This window comes from Aulonocara stuartgranti, assembly GCF_965226115.1.
Source record: "Aulonocara stuartgranti genome assembly, chromosome: 11".
Classification (NCBI taxonomy): Eukaryota; Metazoa; Chordata; class Actinopteri; order Cichliformes; family Cichlidae; genus Aulonocara; species Aulonocara stuartgranti.
The window spans coordinates 28,461,664-28,482,176 of NC_138947.1; the positions used below are offsets into that span (position 1 = coordinate 28,461,664).

General features: G+C 42.3%; 1 protein-coding gene and 1 long non-coding RNA gene across 5 annotated transcripts in view; one reads left to right on the forward strand and one right to left on the reverse strand.

Moving 5' to 3' along the window:
• LOC309717509 overlaps window positions 1–20,513 on the reverse strand; it is a 112,921-nt gene that overhangs the window by 46,840 nt on the left and 45,568 nt on the right. For 2 of the 4 annotated variants that reach the window (XR_014279707.1, XR_014279708.1), the window contains one exon: window positions 2,177–2,251. This is a non-coding gene — a long non-coding RNA (uncharacterized lncRNA). Of the gene's footprint in view, window positions 1–2,176; window positions 2,252–2,356; window positions 2,424–4,170; window positions 4,238–20,513 lie in introns of those variants that run through there. The other 2 variants (XR_014279709.1, XR_014279710.1) reach the window with 2 other exon arrangements.
• sall3a (spalt-like transcription factor 3a) lies at window positions 4,302–20,133 on the forward strand. Its single transcript, XM_082552136.1, has 4 exons — window positions 4,302–5,899; window positions 14,349–17,504; window positions 17,816–18,153; window positions 18,483–20,133. The coding sequence occupies exons 1-4, from the start codon at window positions 5,818–5,820 to the stop codon at window positions 18,912–18,914; spliced, it is 4,008 nt and encodes a 1,335-aa protein (XP_082408262.1). The 5' UTR covers window positions 4,302–5,817; the 3' UTR covers window positions 18,915–20,133.

A 20,513-nucleotide genomic window follows, 5' to 3' on the forward strand; every position in this document is an offset into this window, starting at 1 on the left:
ATGAGATTAAGTGTCATCAGTGCGGCTTTAGCCCTTTTCTGCTCATCGTTCTTGGAAATGGCATTAGAGCCACAGATGACCAAGGCCTTGGAGCAGTAAAACCTCTTCCCTTCCTGAGTGGTGGGCCTGGTTGATACAGGAGATATTTGACACAAGGCCTCCAATTCAAACATCAAAGTGCAATAATGTTCTCACGTGTATCTTTATCGAGGAAGCTTACACCAATATAAACCAATCTACGAGCACTGCAGTTTTATCACACGTCGACAGTGTTATTATTTCTGCATGCTGCAGAATTTTATTCAACTTTTTCTCATGTTAATTCTTAATTTTGAATTTTCAAAAGATCCATAGGTTACAGACTCTGAGTCTGTGACTCCTTTTTATTTCAGACCTTGTAAGAGCTGCAGTGGCAAGCCAGCGTCAGTGTTTTTGGCATTCATTTAGGTGTTTTGGGGGCTATAAAGCAATAACAGAAATGTTGCTGCACTCTATATGCAGCAAATGTGCTTTCACACTTAATTTGTTCTGATGACTTGCATGCATATCTCCACACTTTTTCATTCACATGAGGAAGTGGCTCAGTCCAGGAGATAATCCCAGCGTGTTTGTTTGTACACACTTCGAGCAAAGCGACAGCTTATGCCAGTGTGTCAAACAGCATTTTCACATCAAATCTGACACATAGTCCTTTGGCGGCAGCAATGAGCATTTTGTCATCTCCTCTCAAGTGCCAACTCGACGTCCAATTGCGGCCCAGCTACTAATTTAATTACAGTAGCAGAAGAAATGGGCTGATTCAATTCATTTCAATTAAACCTGATGGGACCAGTCAAATCAAATTTTACTCATCTCAGGTACAAGCTGCCTGTCACATTTTATCTCAGCTTGGCTCAAATGAAGCACGATGAGCAGGTCCTGATGATAACTGGAAATATATGGTTGGGTTCTATCAAGCAGACTCATGTGCCGCCTGATCTCTGATTGTGCGATCAGTGTGAGAGCACAACACTCAATTTTCAGAGCAGGATCACAGACAGTTACCACTTAGTTAGAGTCCCAGCTACAACAGCCATTACTTATGCATGATGTCCACAATTATGTATCAAATCGTGTGCAAGTATGTGTGCGTTTAGATATCCAACTAAAAGATGTGTAGCACATAGCAAAAACTATGCAGTGTCTGCTAAAGCTGCACATGAAGTGACTTTCTCTGAACCCCCCCTCAACAAAACTTAATTAAAAAAGAACATACAAACAGTTCTGCATGCCGCAATAAACTTTAGAACACAACTTGTGCTCCTATTTTTTTTCATTTTAAAATAATTAAATTTTAAATGCAAATTTCGAAGTATTAAGACATACAGTAGTATAAGGATAAAGGCTGGTGGGGGATAACAATGTGTTTACTTTATACATTTACAAGTATATATGCAGAAATTAGCTCTAGGACACAAGATTATTAAAACCTCTATAGTGACCATGCTCCAATAATTACAATCATCATAATGATTCTGTATATGTGTAGTATTATTATACTTCAAATACGCTAAATTCTACTATTAATAATGCATTTGCCAAAACGTAATAATTGTATTTATTAGCTCTAAGACTGGGAAAAAAATCATTGCTAAATTGTAAATTATTCGTGGACTAATTACAAGGAATAAAGTACAAGTTTAGCAACAGACAGAATGTAAGTATAGATTGCTTCAAAAGCGTACGCAGACAATGAAACAACATAAATATTGTTTGGGTTTGCCTTCAGAGACGCTGTAATTGGGCTCATTCAGTGGCAGAAAAAGTTCCATCTCATCTCTGATTGGTGCAGATGAAGCCCTGGGATTATGCCATAGGCTGCTATAGGCTGCTACAGTAGCCTGCGGTGTGTGTAAATGCGTCTTGGCACCAGTTGCGGCGGCGCAAAGACGTCTGATTGGACACCGACGCAACGCACGCATATTTTTTTTTTCATACTGCGCCACTTTAGCGGTCTAATCACATGCTTTACAACCTGAGCCACACATATAAAAATTCAATTTCTTAGATCCTTCTATTTAAAGATATGTAACGGATAACTGTAAAGCTATTATTATACAGTGATGCACAGCGGCCAAAGCGAAGCAGTAAATTCAAACTCTGGGAGTCTTCTTTTTTTTTTTTTTTTTTTTTTTACCTCTCTGGTGTCTTCTTCACGCTCCGGCCTCCCTCCACGATATCCGCAGTGAAAGGCAGACAGGCTCACAGCGGACTGCGGGGTGTAAGAATAGAGGAGAGGAGTTGTTACCGAAGTCTGCCTGTGCACTTTGTGATGCAGCGAGGGCCAGCGTGGAAGCCCAAGCAGCCCTTTTCTCACCTTGCGACACAGATCCAGAGGGGGTGAAACGGGTAAAAACGGTTGTTTGGGTGATTACACGTTTCTGCTCTCCCTCCTCTCCCACCCTCCTCCGCCACCATGCCCCCCTCCTCCTCCTCCTCTTCCACCAGCAGCACCAGCAGCACTCTCACTCCTCTCTCGGAGAATAGAGAGAGTGGCCCCCGTTGTAATAGCCTCGGTGGGGCTCCAGCTCTGCAGCGAAGCAGCCTCTAAGGTTAAAGGATACCTCTGAGGCGCATCCGGCATCCGCAGTGCCATGAAACAAAAAAGTGCTTTTTAAAAAAAAAAAGTATTTATGTATTTATTTGCTCGTCCAACGCAGTAAATTGGAGAACAGTAATATTTGACTTGGTAATTTATTTATTTTTGAAGTCAGATCAAACTATATAAAATCACAGGGGCTCTTAGGGTTACGTAAAGCTTAGTGGAAATCAAACTTTTCAAGCGACGTGAATTCCAAAGCTGTTCGGCAGCCCGGTCTGGACACCCCCTCTCTTTCCCCCTCTCTCTATAAGTGTGTGCCGTGTGTGTATGTGTAGTCTATACCGGATTAAATGGCACCGCGTCTTAAATGGCACCTTGCCTCGTTTCCCCTCTCCTTTCATCATCAGCAAAATAAAGATTAGGCCTACAGAGGAGATTGTAACGGCTCGCCTTTAGACGCGCGGGGGATCTTCATTCCTCCGCCTTTGTGATGATATTGATGATGATGATGGCCAAGTGGACAGTTTGATTTTTGTGTGGCGAGCTAGTTATAAAGAATCAATATTATATCAAGGGGGTAACTTTGGTGATAAAGGACTTCAGCCACTCTGGCTATTCATCATAAGTCTGTAGCAAGCAGATAGGTCAAAAGAAATTATATTGCTCTAAAGAGTGTGTCTCCTTATCTCTCAGTACCAGGGGAGTGGAGGACACGCCGATCGATACAGTAGCTGCCGTATACTCCTTGCAATTATCAATAGCTGATTTTGTCTTCCTGGGGCTGCATCTATTAATACCAGATAATAACAGCCTTTTGGACATAACTTCAAAGGGGATGATGGAAAGAGATGGAGAGGAAGAAGAAAAGGGGGGGGGGCACCGAAAGTTTGCTCACAGGACGACCTTGTTGTCAACAGATTTGTCTCTCATATGAGGTGGACGCGGGGGAATAGACAAGTCAAACAGACAAGAGGGAGGGCGAGGGAGGGGGGAGAGCGGGGAAGCTCTAACTGAGCTCACCCATGAACTGAAAAAAGCTGAAGATCTATCATTACAGTAAAAAGGTTTCTAATTTAGTCAGGAATTGGCAGCATTTGTGCGCCTGAAGTCGGAAACAAGCGCGATTATGATGTGCCCATTTTCCACATCCACTTTTAACGATGCAATATGAAAATGCATTTTCCTTAAGTTAGCAATACGGAAATAAACATGAAACCGTTACTTCTGTTAAATAAATAAAACGCAGTGTTCGCATGGCACTCAAGCACGAGCTTATTTGGTTCCTTTCTCCCCACCGTGCATGCGTACATTTTAGTGCAAAATTATAATTAATTTCTGTATTTATTTTAACTGTGTGTTGAGGGAAAGAGGTTTTAATTATATGCTGTATGATGTGTACTCTGACACACTTTACTTATTCATATTATTATTATTATTATTGTGTTGTTTTGCAATAATTCCCCAATATTAGTGTCGGTACATAAATCAAAAAGCAGCCCACATGTTCAAAAACCGCCACCGTGCGTAAAATGTCCACATTCCAGAATCAAAGTTAGAATAAAGCCGGGGTGTTGTGATTGAAAGCCTACCGTGTAATCAGAAAATCGCCGATGTCACGAAATAAAAATACTCTGCCGCATTAATATGATGACCCAGCCTTCTGGCGGATACGGGCGGTGACGGGTGAGATATTATATGATGGGAGGTCAAATCTGGGTGTTCACACAGAAGTCTGAGGACGATCCATTGAACAGTAACGTGGTGGTACATCCTAGTGGTGGCTGAAAGCAATGGGCTGAACCCCTGCTTGGGGGTTGACTCTCACACACAGCGCAGTCCCCCACACACAGAGCCATGCCCAACAGCGACAGACCGACCGACGCTGCTAGAGGGCTGCCAGAAGATAACTTCAAAGTTGGTTTCGATATGAGCCCGAGAGCCGAGCGAAGGAAAGACATCGAGTAAAGCTTTAGTTTTTTTTTCTTTTTGTTTGTTTGTTTTGGTTTGGATTTTTTCGGAAATCAAGTGGTGCTTAGGGCTTTTTTGATCAGCAAATATCCAGAAAAGACGCTTTTGGAGAGCGCACCGAGCCGAGGGCGCATACACGGCGAGAGGAGGTACACGGGAGGAACTTCGTCGCGGTCAGACACGCACCGAAGCGACTTCTCTTTGTCGGACACACGAGTGTTTGATCACACAGACGTTCTTGTTGTTACTGAGAGGAGCACTGTTGCTAATCTTGGCGCCGCTCTCTCGGAAGACGCGCGTCAAAGTTTGGAGAGCGGAGCTGCGCCTTTAGAAAAGCAAAAGCTGGTGGCAGTTTATCGCTCTATTGCAAAGAACTTAACTCGTCCCGTCCACTTCTCCTTGCTGCCGGTGCCCGTGTAGCAACTCAAACAGCGGCTGCTTCACTGGGAAGATGTCCACCGACAGAAATCTGACACATCTCGACTTTAGACGTCGCTTCCTTTGAGTCCGATTCAAGGAGTTGCGTGTTCACCTCGCCACACGCACAGAACAAGAAAAATAAATAAATAAAAGAAGTTAGAGAGAGAGGCGCTGCGAGAACTGAGCCAGTATCTCGGGACAGACTTAACGAGAAAACGTTTTCTGAAGTTTTGCGGTAAACGATGGATCGTTGAGGCCAGGGAGAGACACTTCGTCAAAGAAAAGAAAGAAAAAAGAAGAAAGCGCTGGTGAATCCTTAGCACTTGTGAGTCAGTGCGCTTACTCAAAGGAGTAGGGGGCAAAGGAGCCCGGCGTTCCCCTCGTTGGAGACCCCATGTGAACTGGGTATAACAAGAGATTTTGGTGTGTTGTGTTGTTTTGTGTTGTTGGGGAGGTGGAGGTTGGATAGTAAAGACAAAAGAGACGGATAAAGTCTGAGAGTGAAGCGGCTAATTGCTTAGTCCGTCCCTCATTACCATATCCAATGCGCGTCCATTGGCCTCCAGCCAATCCTCCCCACCTTCACACACTGCCATTAATCGCGAGGCATTATTCACTATCATAATTATTATACCGACATGCGCAATCCAACGCACAGCAACAGCAGCGGCAGCAGCAACACCGGCTAATTTCAGATTTATATTTTTTCTCTCCTCCTCTCTCTCTCCGCCACCAGACTGTTTGCGAACTTTTTGTGTGTTGATTCGCTCTTCGCTGATGTATCTGCAAAACGCAGACACATCTCGGAGCGCAAACGCAGCAGCATCGCCACCACTAAAGCCAGCAGCATGTCCCGACGCAAGCAAGCCAAACCGCAGCACCTCAAGTCGGACGAGGATCCCGCACTAGCCGGGGTGATTTCCGAGCACGGTGAGTGGATTTGATCAGCTGAAGTTCCTTTAGCCTGATCTGCTTTCAGAGCTTCCCCTCGCAGCTCTGCTCTTCAATTTACGTTTGTTTCTTTACTTTGTTTGACAAACGTTTTAACACATTCATTTGGATTATTATCATCATTATTATTATTATTTTGTTTTTTTGTAGTGGGGATACTGGATTTATTTCATAGGCATAGGCGGAATCATTTGCAATAAATCAAAAAACGATGCGAATATTAAGTCAAAAGTGTCACCTTAGTCGAAGAAGAAGTCTGACGATTTAGAAGTTTTGTGTCTGTTTTGTCCCCCCTCCCTCCCTCCCCCAAAAAACTGTTAAACCTGCATCATATGATCATCTTTTGTCAGGCAGGTTAATTTTAATAATAGTTAAGAGTTTACATTTTGGTTACAGCGTCTACATTAGGTGCCGGAGGCCCATTTTAAAGGCCTGTCTAAAAAACAAAAATCTCGGAGCTCTGTACACTGCAAAATAGTGTATTTCAACACTTTTGCAGTTGGTTTCGGACGTGCACGCGCACGCGCCGAAATGCAAGCACAACTGTAACAAACACACGAAAGAAGTTGGAAAATTATTTGGCTTTTTTTTCTCCCAGAGGTTTAGAATTATTTATTCCGCAGATGTGAAAGCAATGGGTCGTAATAGTTTTTTTTTTAAAAACACTTCATTTAAAAAGCCGTTTAATTTATACGTTTCTATTTTTTATTTTTTATCTTGTTTTTTTTTTTTTTTTTTTAGTTTTTTTTTTTTTTTGCATGTGTGTCTCTTGTCCCTGAGCGCCTGCGGAATCTGTTGCAGGTCGAAGACTTGTTTTGTTATGGAAATGCTTTTTGTTTACCCCCACCTCCCCACCCCACATAAATTTAGCACACTTGATTTGTTCCTTTTTGCGCACAGTATCGACAAGATCGGTTGACAAAGCTCGTCTTCGCCATGTGGGGGGAAAAAAGGATTATTTGTCCTTTATACTGCGCTTTTGCGCAGCAACACTATCATTATAGGGCTAAAGTCAGGTCCGAAGGCAGATGAAGTGCTGCAGGAATAATATGACTGGATTTCTATAAAACAAAAAAACGTACAGAGCACAAGTCCCACATTATTTGGCAGATTATTATTGAAATTGTGGCAAATCTAACATTTAAAAAAATCATTTTATGTATTGGAAATATGAGGATAAGACAAAATATGTCAATTTACTGCAGCATATCTTAACAACAATACTGTAATTTACTTGAAAACTTAAAAAAAAATCACAATTTGTCAATTTCATTTCTCTTATTTAAACTTAGAAAGCTGTGTGTGTGCGTGTTTATGTTTGTGTGTGTTTTGGGTATCAGTGAAGCTCAGAGCTCTCAACAAATCACTGCTATTATTTATACCTTTCTATCTTGGCCCATGTTGGTCAACACTCACACCCAGACGCAGACACCCACACATGCACACACACACTTACACGCGAACACGCACACACACATTTTCCAGGGTTTCTTTAGAATAGAAATGTGTGATGTAATCTCTGGGGAGAAGCTCTCTTTGCATGGGGAAATGCTGGTGTGAGGGGTGGGTGGGTGGGGGATCACACTGATGATTCCCGACTCTTTTGTTCAGTTTACTCTTTGGATCTCTCCTTTTTTTTAAATATAATTTCTGACTAATTGACAAACACAGACACTTTTCCTGATTCGGTGTTTCAGATGACCCTGCTCAGATTCTGTACAGAAATAATCATCCATCAGGTTGCACTCCTGTAGGATTGTGGATTGAAAATCAAACTTGTTTTTGCTCCTGTCAAATCTCACGTTTGGATGATTTCGAGTTTAGGTTACAAATATTTGATTTGAAATGTTGATTGCAATTTATAAAACAGAAAACAGTCAGATCCACAGAGAGAGGGAAAAAAGAAGAGAGGAATTTAAAAAGAAAAAAATCTCTACACACTTATTCTGAATTTTATTCCACAGATTAACACACACCTCCTGGCATAATTAAAATACACACAGACTCAGACAGCGTTATCGGTAACATACTGTATGCTGTCAGTGCCATTGTGCTCGAGACTGGAAGTGTCCGTGGAATGTTCTTTCCTTGCTGAAGCAACTATACTGGCTCGCTTGTTTTCAGGAAAGACGTAGCAGTGAAACAATCTCAAGCCTTTGGCAGAGCACAGTGAGCCCATACATACTTAAATAAACCTAATAATACCATGCCTCAACCAACACTACCTTACATGATGAGCTACGAATGTCACCCTGTCAGTGTGTCGTTGCAGCATGATCGGATTCTCCGCTCTCTGTTGCTGTGTGGTGCAGCTTGCGACGAACACTATCGATTGTTGGCCTTGACATAACCACCGCGTATTAACGTCGATGGGATTCAAAAGTTCCAGTCGTCAGCCGCTGCTCGACTGAGACTTAAAATCCATTTTTGCTCAGTTTAGTGCTGAAGAGAACGTCAAGAAGAATGTGGTGTTCAAATTGTGCTCAGGGATCTTCACCATTTCTTACAAATAAGAAAACAAGGAAAGAATCAGCCAAATCGAACCCTGTGCCTGCAAAGCTTCAGCTTACACCTTCATTTTCCCTAAATATTCCCAATATTATTTTGTCTCCTTTGTATGTGGCATTTATGACTGCTGTCCCTCTGCAGCTTACTGAGTACTCTTTAATGTGCCGCATCCATGAAAACATGAAAAACTAAAATCAAGTGCCAACAAGCCCTTGTCTGGCATATCATGTCCCCTCAGGCTTTCCGGACACTTTCCTCCTGGGGGCATGGGAGGGTTTTTGTGTGTGTGCGTGAGTGTGTGTGTGTTTGTGTGTGTGTGTGTGTGCTAGGATGGGGAAAGGGAAGAGGAGGGGGTGGTCTGCTTGGAAGTGCTTTTATAAAGCTTGCTGTCTTAACCTTTGTGTAGCCCCGGGCAGCCAGATCCTGCCGCTAGATGTCAAGCTCCTTGTACAATTAGAACATGTGTGCCGTTGACCTTGGCAGCGCAGTTTCCTCGTGTCCTAGAAAGCGTTAGCAGCAGCAGGCTTTTCACCACGCCACCGCTTTCTCGGCATCCAGTGTCGTTCAAGGTGTGAATGTGCAGGGGAGCAATGGTGGCCAAACTCTGCGCTGTCACACGAAGATTTAGAAGAATTTTCAAAGGTAAATTTCCTCAGTTGTCAGTGGACATGCACAGCATCGTTCAAGCAAGAAAGGCAGATTTCTTTTTCTAAAATTATTACTCTGGAAAAACATGAGACACTTGAGGAACAGGTAACAACAAGGCTCAGGTCACAGTCGCAATTGTTTGAAGTCAAAATCTTCTCAGAGTTCATTCTGGGCTGAGCCCTTTTCCTTTCTTTTCGTCATAGCAGCAGAGGCACGGGCGTGTATGGTTATGAATCCAAAAAAATGTAATAAAGTGAGAAAATCCCTGCTGGTAGTGACAACATGGTTGTTACCACTTCCCCTGCAGCGGGGCTTTGTTTGCCTTTTGTTTTAATCCACTCTCACCATTGGGTGCAGGCCTGTGGACCACCCACATAGTTGTGCCAAAGATGTCTTCAAGAAGGCACTCAAATATGGCTGTGTCTTAATTACCACTCAGCACACGAACAAGTGAGATCCTGATTGAGAGGAAGGACTAGACAGGGAAGGGAAGAACTATTTAATGTTAGACAAGACAGCAGATTTGGAGGATTTAGGTAAAAAGCTAACATGTAGTCAGCAGAAGGGGTAAATTTCTCCTTTAAATGGTTTGGTTTCGATGGTTTGGTTTTGGCTTATTCAGATGATTTTAAACACCAGTTTGTCCAGAAAGTGGGGACGCGGAGGAGCAACGTGTGAGCGAAGATGTGCAGCTCTGCCTTCTGTGTAAAACAGGAAACATATAGCTTTGAGTTCAATTTGATTTAAACAAACCCCAAGCAAAGATTAATAAAAAATCTCCTTTGACGTTAGAGAACGAGAGCGCCTCGTCTCGGACTCTTTTTGTAAATCCGGAGGCAGAGAGGCATCTTGGCGAGTGTCATCTGGACAGAGTGTCGTCATTGAATACTGTATTGCAAATGCTTACACAAACAAATCGTTAATGTTTTGGCTGCTCCACATCTGCAGGCCATGACAAAGGCCTCTCTGTTGGGACAGATATGACTGTACCACTCTGCAGTAGGGCTGACCAGGCCGATGACACACACTCACAGCGCTGTGCTGAGGACGCCTGAGCCTCTGCAAGTCCGAGGATGCACTGGGTCATTCGTGGATATGCTTCATGGGTACAGCAGGACAGCATAATTATTTAGATTTCCTTTTTTTATTGAATCTTGATTATTATTATTTTTTAAATCATGCAAACATGCAGTTAATCTTAACTTTGCTAGGACGCTTAACCAGTATGCTAAAGAGTCATTCTTTTAAACAAAAATGAACTAACTACAAATGTTCAGAATTTAAGTGACATTTGTCTTCTTCCGGTGCAGATTATGTCCCAGTTAGAACGAAGCAGAGTGCACGCTGTGTCTCAGTTAAAATGTCTCGTCAAACAACTTAAAATAACTTGAAACGTCTTTATTTTTTATTTATTTATTTATTTTTTTGTACTCACGATTAGAGTTGCGGAAGTGTGTCAAAAAGTGTAATGGAAAAATTTAATCAGGCCACAAATTCCAACATTGTTGGACGCAGCAGGCCTCTTTTTTTTCTTTTTTTCCCCCCTCAACTTCCAGCTTGAGCAGGACCAACAGGGATGCATCTCTCTTTAAGGGTCCTAAGCTATCCTCACATTCTTGAGAAGAATGCATTTTAAGGGGGCAGAAGGAGGGGCCTTTTTTTAGGAAGAGCGCAATCACAGAGGCTGGTCACGATATACTGCTCTCACAGACTGCTGTTGGTGTAAATGACATGTAAGTTCTCGGGGTATGATGAAGACTTTTTAATTGCGCATTTAAATTACAATACCCTGCACTTACTGAGATTGAAATACCTCGACGTAGGGTAAATGCTCCCACTGTCATTGCTGTTTGTTTTCATTATGTGAATCTGGAAATTGTTAAGAATGGGAAAATTTGTAATTGGCCAAGGCTTCGGTGCTTCTCTCAATGCCCGGCTCTGTGACTTTCACAGAATCTGTGGTAAGCATGAATACCTCATCTGATATAATATGTCAGATTAGCAGTTTCAGTTGGCATGCCAGAGATTGCTGAGCAAGATAGCGGACACACAGATTCAATGTCTACAATCCCCCTATTGACTACCTTCAACTTAATATTCGTAAATGAAGACTCTTAAAGCAATGAAAAATGGATGGGATTTTTTTTCCGTCCCCTTCTTTTTCATACTATAGGAAAATCAATATTAGCCCCTTCCCCAACACAAACACATATAAAATCATATAGAAACACACACACGTATGCATGCATCCCTTTCCACTGTGTTGCATTGCAAACCCAAAGCAACCACAAAATGTCGCCTCTTAGCTCCACAGCACAAAAGCACTGTACAGGTTAAAGCAACACAGTTGTTTGAAGATTATGAGCTTTCCTAATGCTCGTTTGTTTGTTTGTTTGTTTGTTTTTTCCTCGGGAAGTATGACAATAATCTGCAATGCACGCAGCTGTAATTTGTGTTTCTATGATTAATGCTGACTAACTGTAGCATTAGTCAAAGTAAACCTGAAAACGGCAATTTCGTGTGTTTTCCTTGTTTTTTAGCGGCGTGCACATTTTTAAAGAGGCAGTGTATTTTATACAACTACACAGCGTTCAGATTTGAATTTTAAAAAAAGCATCGGACATAAGATTTTTTTTATTTTATAATAATAATTAGCGCTCTAAAGTTACTAAAGTTATCAGACAGGAAGGATTTTTTTTAATGGACAAAATGTAATTTATAAGAGTCTTTTCTTTCCTTTTTTGTTTTTGTTTTTTTGAAAATAAGTCAATTTAGGAGCAGAGGCCTGTGTATGTGTAGAGGTGACTGGTACACTCTACTAACGGCAAAAAAGCATGCTTTTGCAGGTCTACGTGTCGTAATTTTTTAGGTGTTTGTCCTCGTACATATGCACATAATCTGTGAATTCTCTTTGTCCGTCTTAGGAAACGTGTCAGTGTGTGTGTGTGTGTGTGTGTGTGTGTGTGCGCGAGAGCGAGAGGTCAGAGGCATACAAAGACCCCCACTTGTAATTGTATGAATGAATAAAAGAGATTGACAGTAATACCATTCTAATAACTAATCAGCTCAACACAATGCCTACTCATTTGTGTTGACCTTTCAACCCTCAATTATGGAAATGAGTTCTGCTGTCCGCTGCTGGGCTAAGGAGCTTTTTAGCCTGCCGTCACGTGTCGCTGACGTTTCCAGTCACTTGCTCCTTTTCACTTGTCAATTTCTGTTTTGTATTTGAGCTTAAATGACTAATTTGTTTTTCAATGGATTTTTTTTTAATACCGAGGTCTCAACGTACAATGTATGTCTTGGGATAAAACCATAAGAATTTTACATTTTCTTTTCCTTTAATTCCTTAATTGATTTTCTTTTTAACTGGCAGCACCCACGATTTAGTAAAATAATATCTTACTTTGTCAGCTCTAACCCCAATGAGGATGAGAGCACGGAGTCTGTCCAAAACTGTTCTGCTGATAATTAATTAAGTCACAGACACCAGACCACGATGGCGCATGGCCCCTTTGGCCACAAATTACAGGAGGAGTGATGAATTTCTTTCCTAATGAGTCACTGTAATTGGCAAAAATGCTTCATTTCTGCTTTGCTATGGTTTACTCCACTTTAACCTTTGAAGTTAGCACAAGCAATGTATGAATCTCGATTGCTCACTTGAAAAGCATAACGGGTCTTTTAATGATAAGGAAATGTGCACTATATGTTCCAAGGAATTTTCTGATTCTGATTTCTTTTTTTAAAATTTAGTGAACAAGCTGGTTTAGCCCACTGGGTGAGCTGCTTAGAGGAAAAAGGAAAATATACACAAGTGAAAGCAGCTAAATTCAGACATGCAACTTTTATGCTTTGGGATTTTTTTGTCATACACATACAGTAATAATTAACCCGAATTTAACTTTTTTCTTAGTTATTAACTACTTTTAAACAATATAGGATCACTGAAGAACATAACCTTGTTTTATAGCAGCCTTTGCATGAAGTAAATCTTTTTCTATTTCCAGTATTTGCCCATGAAATTGTCTTAACATTTTAAATGTGTATACACAGTGGTTTAATTTGTGGATAAATAGTTTACCAGGTATTCGCTGGTCGTCAAATGTAAACTGAACAGGAGACGACTACGAAATAAAGTACGTGCTAGATGTCTTGTGGTGACTGAGTGTGCTTCCTACTCAGACATTTTTATTTATGCAGACATCCCCGACAGAGAGACCCGCACGCTATAACTAAGGGGGGGGGGTTAATAAGAGGAGGCCATTTTTACATGGTTTATATCAGGTGTGAATTTGGTCCACGCTCGGAGCTCGCACGGGTCTGTTTGACTCTTGATGGTTGCATGTCAAAGAGGAAGTGGCTTCCTACAACTGTGATTAAACATGTGTAACTAATCAGTGACTTTGCTGCCATGGCACTAGCATGTAATTTGTTGAGTCTTATGTCAGAGAGCATGGCCAGTGGAGAGAGAGGAGTAACACACTGAGTGTTGCCTAACTTAAAGGGAATGTTTTCTATTTGGAACATTTTGAAAAAGAATGAAATTGTGAAAACTTTTAAATTATAGTGATTTAAAGCGCACATTTTAAAAGGTCAAGATTTATGGGTTTTTTCTATTTGTAGATAGTGTACAAAAAAAAGTTGAAAGTCAACAGATATCATTACTTACATATGATAATGCATTTTTGTGACAATGTGGCAAAAGTTCAGTATAGTTATTTGCTTAGATTCAGGGCTCTAGCATTACCTTTGCAATGCTAAATGGAAAGCCAGGCATTTGAAATTCAAGTGGAAATGACTGAGCTTGATAGCAGAGGGGAATCCTAATAGGGCCATCAAAGGTCCTGATTTGTACCCAACAGATGAGGCAGCTGTGAATTGTATGAAATATTGGAAATCAATATGTTCTATGGAATTTCATTAAGTGGCAGTATCCACAACTGATAGGCCCTCATAATTTGATGGATTGCACAAAGAAAATTATTACCTGGCCCTATGGAGAGTGTGTGAATGCACAAATCTGGGTCTTGAGAATTGGTGAACTAGGGCAATTTGTTCAGAGTGAAAAAAAAAGAATATTGATTTTGGTTATGTTAAAAGAGAGAAAAAAAAATCAAAGGTTAAATCTTTGCAGCACTGCACTGGAAAATATGTGTGGATTCTTTATTGATTATTTATTCATTAATTCTTCTTTCTTCCCTCCCTCCTCCCTTTGGTTTCTTTTTGTCCCTTTTCACTCCTCTGACCCCCCTCCCATTGCTTTTTGTAGCCCGAGGTGATGTGCTGGATGATGCCGACAGCGGGAATGAGAGCCGCAGTGGCAGTGAGGAGACCCATGTATGTGAGAAGTGTTGTGCTGAGTTCTTCAAATGGTCAGACTTCTGTGAACATTTAAAGAGCTGCACTAAGAACCCCCTGGTGCTTATAGTGAATGACAATGAGGACACACCTAACCCCTCACAGGAGTACCCTACAGAGCCCTCCCCTGTACCCAGCTGCCCTAGTGAGCAGGCTGACAGTGAGGACCCCAGGGAGGGGAGCCACAGCCCTGCTGGTGAGGGGGATGACATCCCAGAGACAGCAACCTTAAATGGGGTCAGTGTCCTGGAAAAGGAGGACGAGCAGATGGAGCTGGAGCTTTCTCCCGAAAAAAATGTGGATCCTGAAGAAAGAGATGTGACATCCCCTGAGCCAGATGGCTCCCTACCTCAGCTCAATGATGTCGTTCCCTCTGCTGTTACCAGTTACGCCATGCCAAGCACCAATGTTACCTTAGAGACTCTTCATGGCACCCGTGTTGCAGTTGCCCAGTTTTCACAGAGTGTAAGGGCAGCAGCGGGCAGTGGGGTTTCCACCATGGCTATTCCCATGATCTTGGACCAGCTGATGGCCCTCCAACAGCAGCAAATTCATCAGCTGCAGCTAATAGAACAAATTCGCAGTCAAGTGGCTCTCATGAACAGACAGTCTGCCCCACAGCCTGCTCTTAACCACCATCACAGCAACGCTACTGGAAGCCAGGGGCCCGTCTCCTCCTGTGTCCCTCCTGTTGCAAGTCAGCTTCAGCTACATAATTTTATCACTCCCCCAGTCCATCAGCTGCCTGTTAGACTGCCGGCCACTCTCAATGGTCAAGGACCTTCACCTCTGACCTCAACAATAGAAGGGCCTCTCTCTCAAACACCACAAAGCAGCAGTCAGCAATCTAACTCTTCAGCTCCGATCACATCCTCAACTAACTCAGCTTTTCCTCCACCAAGTGGTACTGGATTGTCATCTCTACTTCCCCCCTGCTCATCCTCTGTCACAAACAACAGCATTAGCAGTAGTAGTAGTATAACAGGAGGCAGTGGCATTAGCAGCAGCTCAACTCTTTCCAGGAACTCTAGCACCCCTCCTTCCCTCACTCACAGCACCCTCCTGAGCTCTTCTTCCAGTCTACCGCTGATACCTCACAGCTCTTCGAGCAGTGTTATCTTCCCTAATCCACTGGCCAGTATAGCAGCCACAGCCAATGCACTCGATCCTCTCTCTGCTCTAATGAAGCACCGCAAGGGGAAGCCCCCAAATGTGTCTGTATTTGACACTAAGCCCAGCTCTGAGGACCCCTTCTTCAAGCATAAGTGTCGGTTCTGTGCCAAGGTGTTTGGCAGTGACAGTGCCCTACAGATCCACCTGCGTTCCCACACTGGAGAAAGGCCCTTCAAATGCAACATATGTGGCAACCGCTTCTCCACCAAGGGGAATCTGAAAGTCCACTTCCAGAGGCACAAAGAGAAATACCCACATATACAGATGAACCCCTACCCTGTGCCAGAGTACCTGGACAATGTTCCCACAAGCTCAGGCATCCCATATGGCATGTCATTGCCCCCAGAAAAACCTGTTACCACATGGCTAGACAGTAAGCCAGTTCTTCCCACAGTTCCCACCTCTGTCGGACTCCAGCTGCCTCCAACATTACCGAGTATGATGGGAGGATTTGGTGAGTCTCCAAGCCTCACTCCGCTCAACAGGTCTCCTCAGAGGCCATCCCCACCCTCAAGTGACTGTGCATCTTTGTCCCCAAATATCATCACTGACTCATGCATGACCACTACTTCACCATCCCCAAAACCAAGCCTAGGGTGTGAGGCACCTCCTTTACTGAAACCCGAAGGCATTCTTTTGCCCGCAAGCTGCTCTACTAGACCGGGAGAGAACACGACTAGCACAACGACCATAACTCAAGTGCTTCTTTCCACTACTGTCACCTCCACATCATCGTCCAGCAGTGGACAGGTCTCTGAACCCATCAGTAGCCCCAACTCGGCCTCTAATTCTGTCTCCCATCCTGTCCTTCCCATGCTCTCAGACCATTTTAAGGCCAAGTTTCCCTTTGGAGGCCTCTTAGACTCTATGCAAACATCAGAGACATCCAAGTTGCAGCAGCTTGTTGAGAATATTGACAAGAAGATGACTGACCCCAACCAGTGTGTTATCTGTCACCGTGTTCTGAGTTGCCAGAGTGCTCTGAAGATGCACTATCGCATCCACACTGGTGAAAGGCCTTTTAAATGTAAGATATGTGGGCGGGCATTTACAACCAAGGGAAATCTGAAAACACACTTTGGTGTCCACAGGTCCAAACCTCCACTTCGGGTTCAGCACTCTTGTCCTATATGTCAAAAGAAATTCACCAATGCAGTTGTACTACAGCAGCACATCCGTATGCACATGGGCGGGCAAATTCCCAACACACCCATCCCCGAAAGCCTGCAAGAAATGGATACTGACCCCTCCTTTGATGAGAAGAGCTTAGATGCCATGAGCAATTATGATGATGACCTTCTGGATGAAATGGAGCAGGCCATAGATGATGAAGCTGATTTAAAAGAGGGAGATATGGACTCATCCAAACCTTTTTCACCTGGGAGCTCTCCACCAACTTCTGTAATCTCCAGCATTGCTGCAATGGAGAACCAGATGAAGATGATTGACTCTACCGTCAACATGACTCGTACATTTGGTCTGAAGCCTTTGCAGAATGGCAGTAGCTTTGGAGGGGAGACTGACTGCTTTACCACTGATTCTCTGTCTGCAGTTGGGGATGCTGAGGGTCAAAGCTTGGGGAGCCCCGCTTTGTCTGAGTCCTCTGGCTCTATCCAGCATTTGTCCCCAGCCCACAGTCATTCTGAGAGCCAGCGATCCAAATCCCCTGCTGCACTCAACAATAATAACATCAGCAGTGCCATGACAGCAGAGGAGGTCCAAGACAACAATACAGCTGGCCTGGCAACAGTAAAGTCGGAAAAATCCGAGACGCCATCTCCGCTTCCTGCAACTGAAGGCACTGGGGCCCTTGACCTGACTGCCACTCAGCCAGGCAGGCACTTTATCAAAGAGGAGAGCCACTTCAACGTGCTGTTTCTAAACAGAGATCGAGGTGTGTATGTGCAAAAACACAAATCTAAAGTGAATTCATTATCTGGGCACATTTGGGAGTTCATAATAATGAATTAATAACAACATCTCAATAGCATAATAATTTAAAGATGAAAAATTGTTGACAGTAAGAGAATGAAAAAATAGAAAAGAGTTGTTTATGAATAATAAGGACCTTGACCAAATAACTATAAGATTTCAGCAGGGACTTTTTAGATTTTCAAGTCAAATTCTGACTGTTCAAAAGCTTTTGGTGTTTTACTAATAGAATATAAATCGAATTGTTCTGTTTTTTTACTTTTGTTTGTTCAGGGCTGAGCACTCCCAATTTGGCCAGCACTGCATCAAACATGATTAAAATGGAAATGAACGGCCATGGGAAGTCAATGTCTCTGAGCGACAACCCTCACCTGCCCGTGGGCATTCAGGTTCCAGCTGCAGCGCCCCCAACCACCATGAGCCCTAGCATCAACCCCATGTTGGCTCCCCCGCCTCCACGACGCACTCCTAAGCAGCACAACTGCCAGTCGTGTGGGAAAAATTTTTCCTCAGCCAGTGCTCTGCAAATCCATGAGCGTACACACACTGGGGAGAAACCTTTCGCCTGCTCTATTTGTGGAAGGGCTTTCACCACAAAGGGCAATCTCAAGGTATGACCCAGCTTAAAGTACATTGCATCAGTTGAGTTTTACATAGGTTCAAAGCTCTGTAATATTTACAGATTTTGCCAACAAACAGTTTTTTGCTCTTGAAAAGTACTACATTAATACATTTTATTTGCTTAAAATTATGTATCAATTAAAAAAAAGAAAAAAGAAGCACAAAACAGAGAGCCTTCCAAAAATGTGGCCTTATATGTTTTTACATTTAGTTTTCCTTTCCAGCACATCCCACACAATTTCTATTTCAAGTATTTTCCATTTACAATTACAGAGTCATTATTTTTTTCATTTGTTTGTCATTTTGTCGATAATTTTAGGTTCACATGGGAACGCACATGTGGAACAATGCCCCAGCCCGAAGGGGTCGACGACTGTCTGTGGAGAATCCCATGGCCCTGCTGGGTGGGGACGCCATGAAGTTCAGCGAGATGTTTCAGAAAGATCTTGCTGCTCGGGCCATGAACGTTGACCCGGGCTTTTGGAACCAGTACGCAGCCGCCATCACCAATGGCCTGGCCATGAAGAACAATGAAATCTCTGTGATCCAGAATGGAGGCATCCCCCAGCTGCCCGTCAGCCTTGGTGGCGCAGGAATCACTTCATTGGGAGCAATGCCTGGAGGGATGGACCGCGTTCACACAGGCAGCAGCCCTCCCATGACGGGTATGGAAAAGACTGGTCTGGATGTCACAGCTAACCGTCCCTTCTCCAGATTTATGGAGGAGAACAAAGAAATTGGGATCAATTAAAGAGACTTTTCTGTATAATTCCAGGTAGGCAAAGACTACAAGGCTGTTTATGAGGAAAGAAACTGCTGATCCAGTCTGAACTCATGCGTACTATATTATGTACAGATTAAATATTTTTTGTTTGTTTTTGGAAACATAGTATTTAGTATTGATTAGAGGTTTTTGCCTTTCACCCATTCCCTGCTCACTTGATATTTCGCCTATACGAAGAATACTTTGTCTCTTGTTTGAGAATATGTCGTCTTGCAAGATTTGCATGGTACTTATTGGTTTTTATCAGTACGTTTGACTGCTTTTATGAATTCCTTTGAAAACCAGGATCCTGCCTCAGTTATGATTAGCAAGCATCTTATCTGGACAGGACTAAAACACAAAAAGGACAGAGTTTTAGCTCAAAGTCAGTCTGAACAATGTCTGCCAACCTCGTTTATGGTTGCTATTTTAAATATAAAGGGCCATGGATAGACTGAAGAAAAGACTGAAGTATAACGTTCTGTGTTCGCCTGATTTTTTTTTTCATGATCTAGAAACTTGAAAAAAATAATGTTTGAACTATTTTAATCTTTACATTTAGTCTCCCAGCATTGTCTTATATTATTGTCGTGTGTCTTTAGTATTTATGATATTGACAAAAAAAAGCGGGTATACAAAAATATATTTAATGGCCCAAGCATTTTATTGATCTTTTTTTCTAAACTGCAGGCTTCACTCATGAAAATCTCTTTCAATGAAGACAATATGTCATTTGAGTTGAACAACAGAGAAAAACAGTAGGTTTTATTTGGATATCGGTTGAGACTATGATTATCTCATTACACAGTGAAGAAGCTAGAGATATCCGAAGCTGCTATGACCACAACCCTGCTTTTAACCTTTGTAAAAAAGAAAAAAAAGTGACCCTTTTGAATAAATATCTATGTATAGAAATAAAGACAAATCTGAAACAGGTATGCATATTTTGTATCACTTAAAAAAATAGACATCATGAGTTGAGAGTATTTGTCATGTTTGTGAATGCACTTTTTAAAAACAAGACGTTTTGTCTGTGAGTTACCGTTAACCTTTTGACTGAGCTATCTATCACGTGCTGTTTTCATTGTTTTCAGCATACCACTCCTACAATTGGCAGAGTCAGTTCTCTGTCATTGCATCTGTGCTACTCGTCAGAGTACAAACTCATCACTCAATCAACCTTCTTAAATAAAATAAAACGAAAACAGGTGTGTGTGTTGCAGTGGTCTCCTTATCTTTAATACGCTTTCTCCTTCTCTTTGTTTTTTTTTTTTTTTTTTTAGTCATCCTAATTATTACCATTGAAATTTGGTCTTGCAGTGTGAGCCACCATGTGAGTGTGGAAAACAGCTTTTAAATCCATTGCTATTTAAACATCTGCAAAAACAACAACTTTGCTTTTGAAATTCCACCACACATATAGCAGATATGTTAGTAAGAAATTGCTTATTATCTTATCTGCCAAAACAAACTGGTGCTTTTTGGATGAGCCTAAAATGATTTTCAGCAAAGATATGTTTCCTCTTTTGGGTCTTAAAAAATGGGTGGAAACAAGGAATCATTTCCAGATGCTTTATAATGGTCTGG

Coding starts and splice junctions, on each gene's coding strand:
- sall3a (XM_082552136.1), top strand. CDS start 5,818: ATGTCCCGACGCAAGCAAGCCAAACCGCAGCACCTCAAGTCGGACGAG. Junction 17,505..17,815: donor GTTTCTAAACAGAGATCGAG/GTGTGTATGTGC, acceptor TTGTTTGTTCAG/GGCTGAGCACTCCCAATTTG. Junction 18,154..18,482: donor CCACAAAGGGCAATCTCAAG/GTATGACCCAGC, acceptor CGATAATTTTAG/GTTCACATGGGAACGCACAT.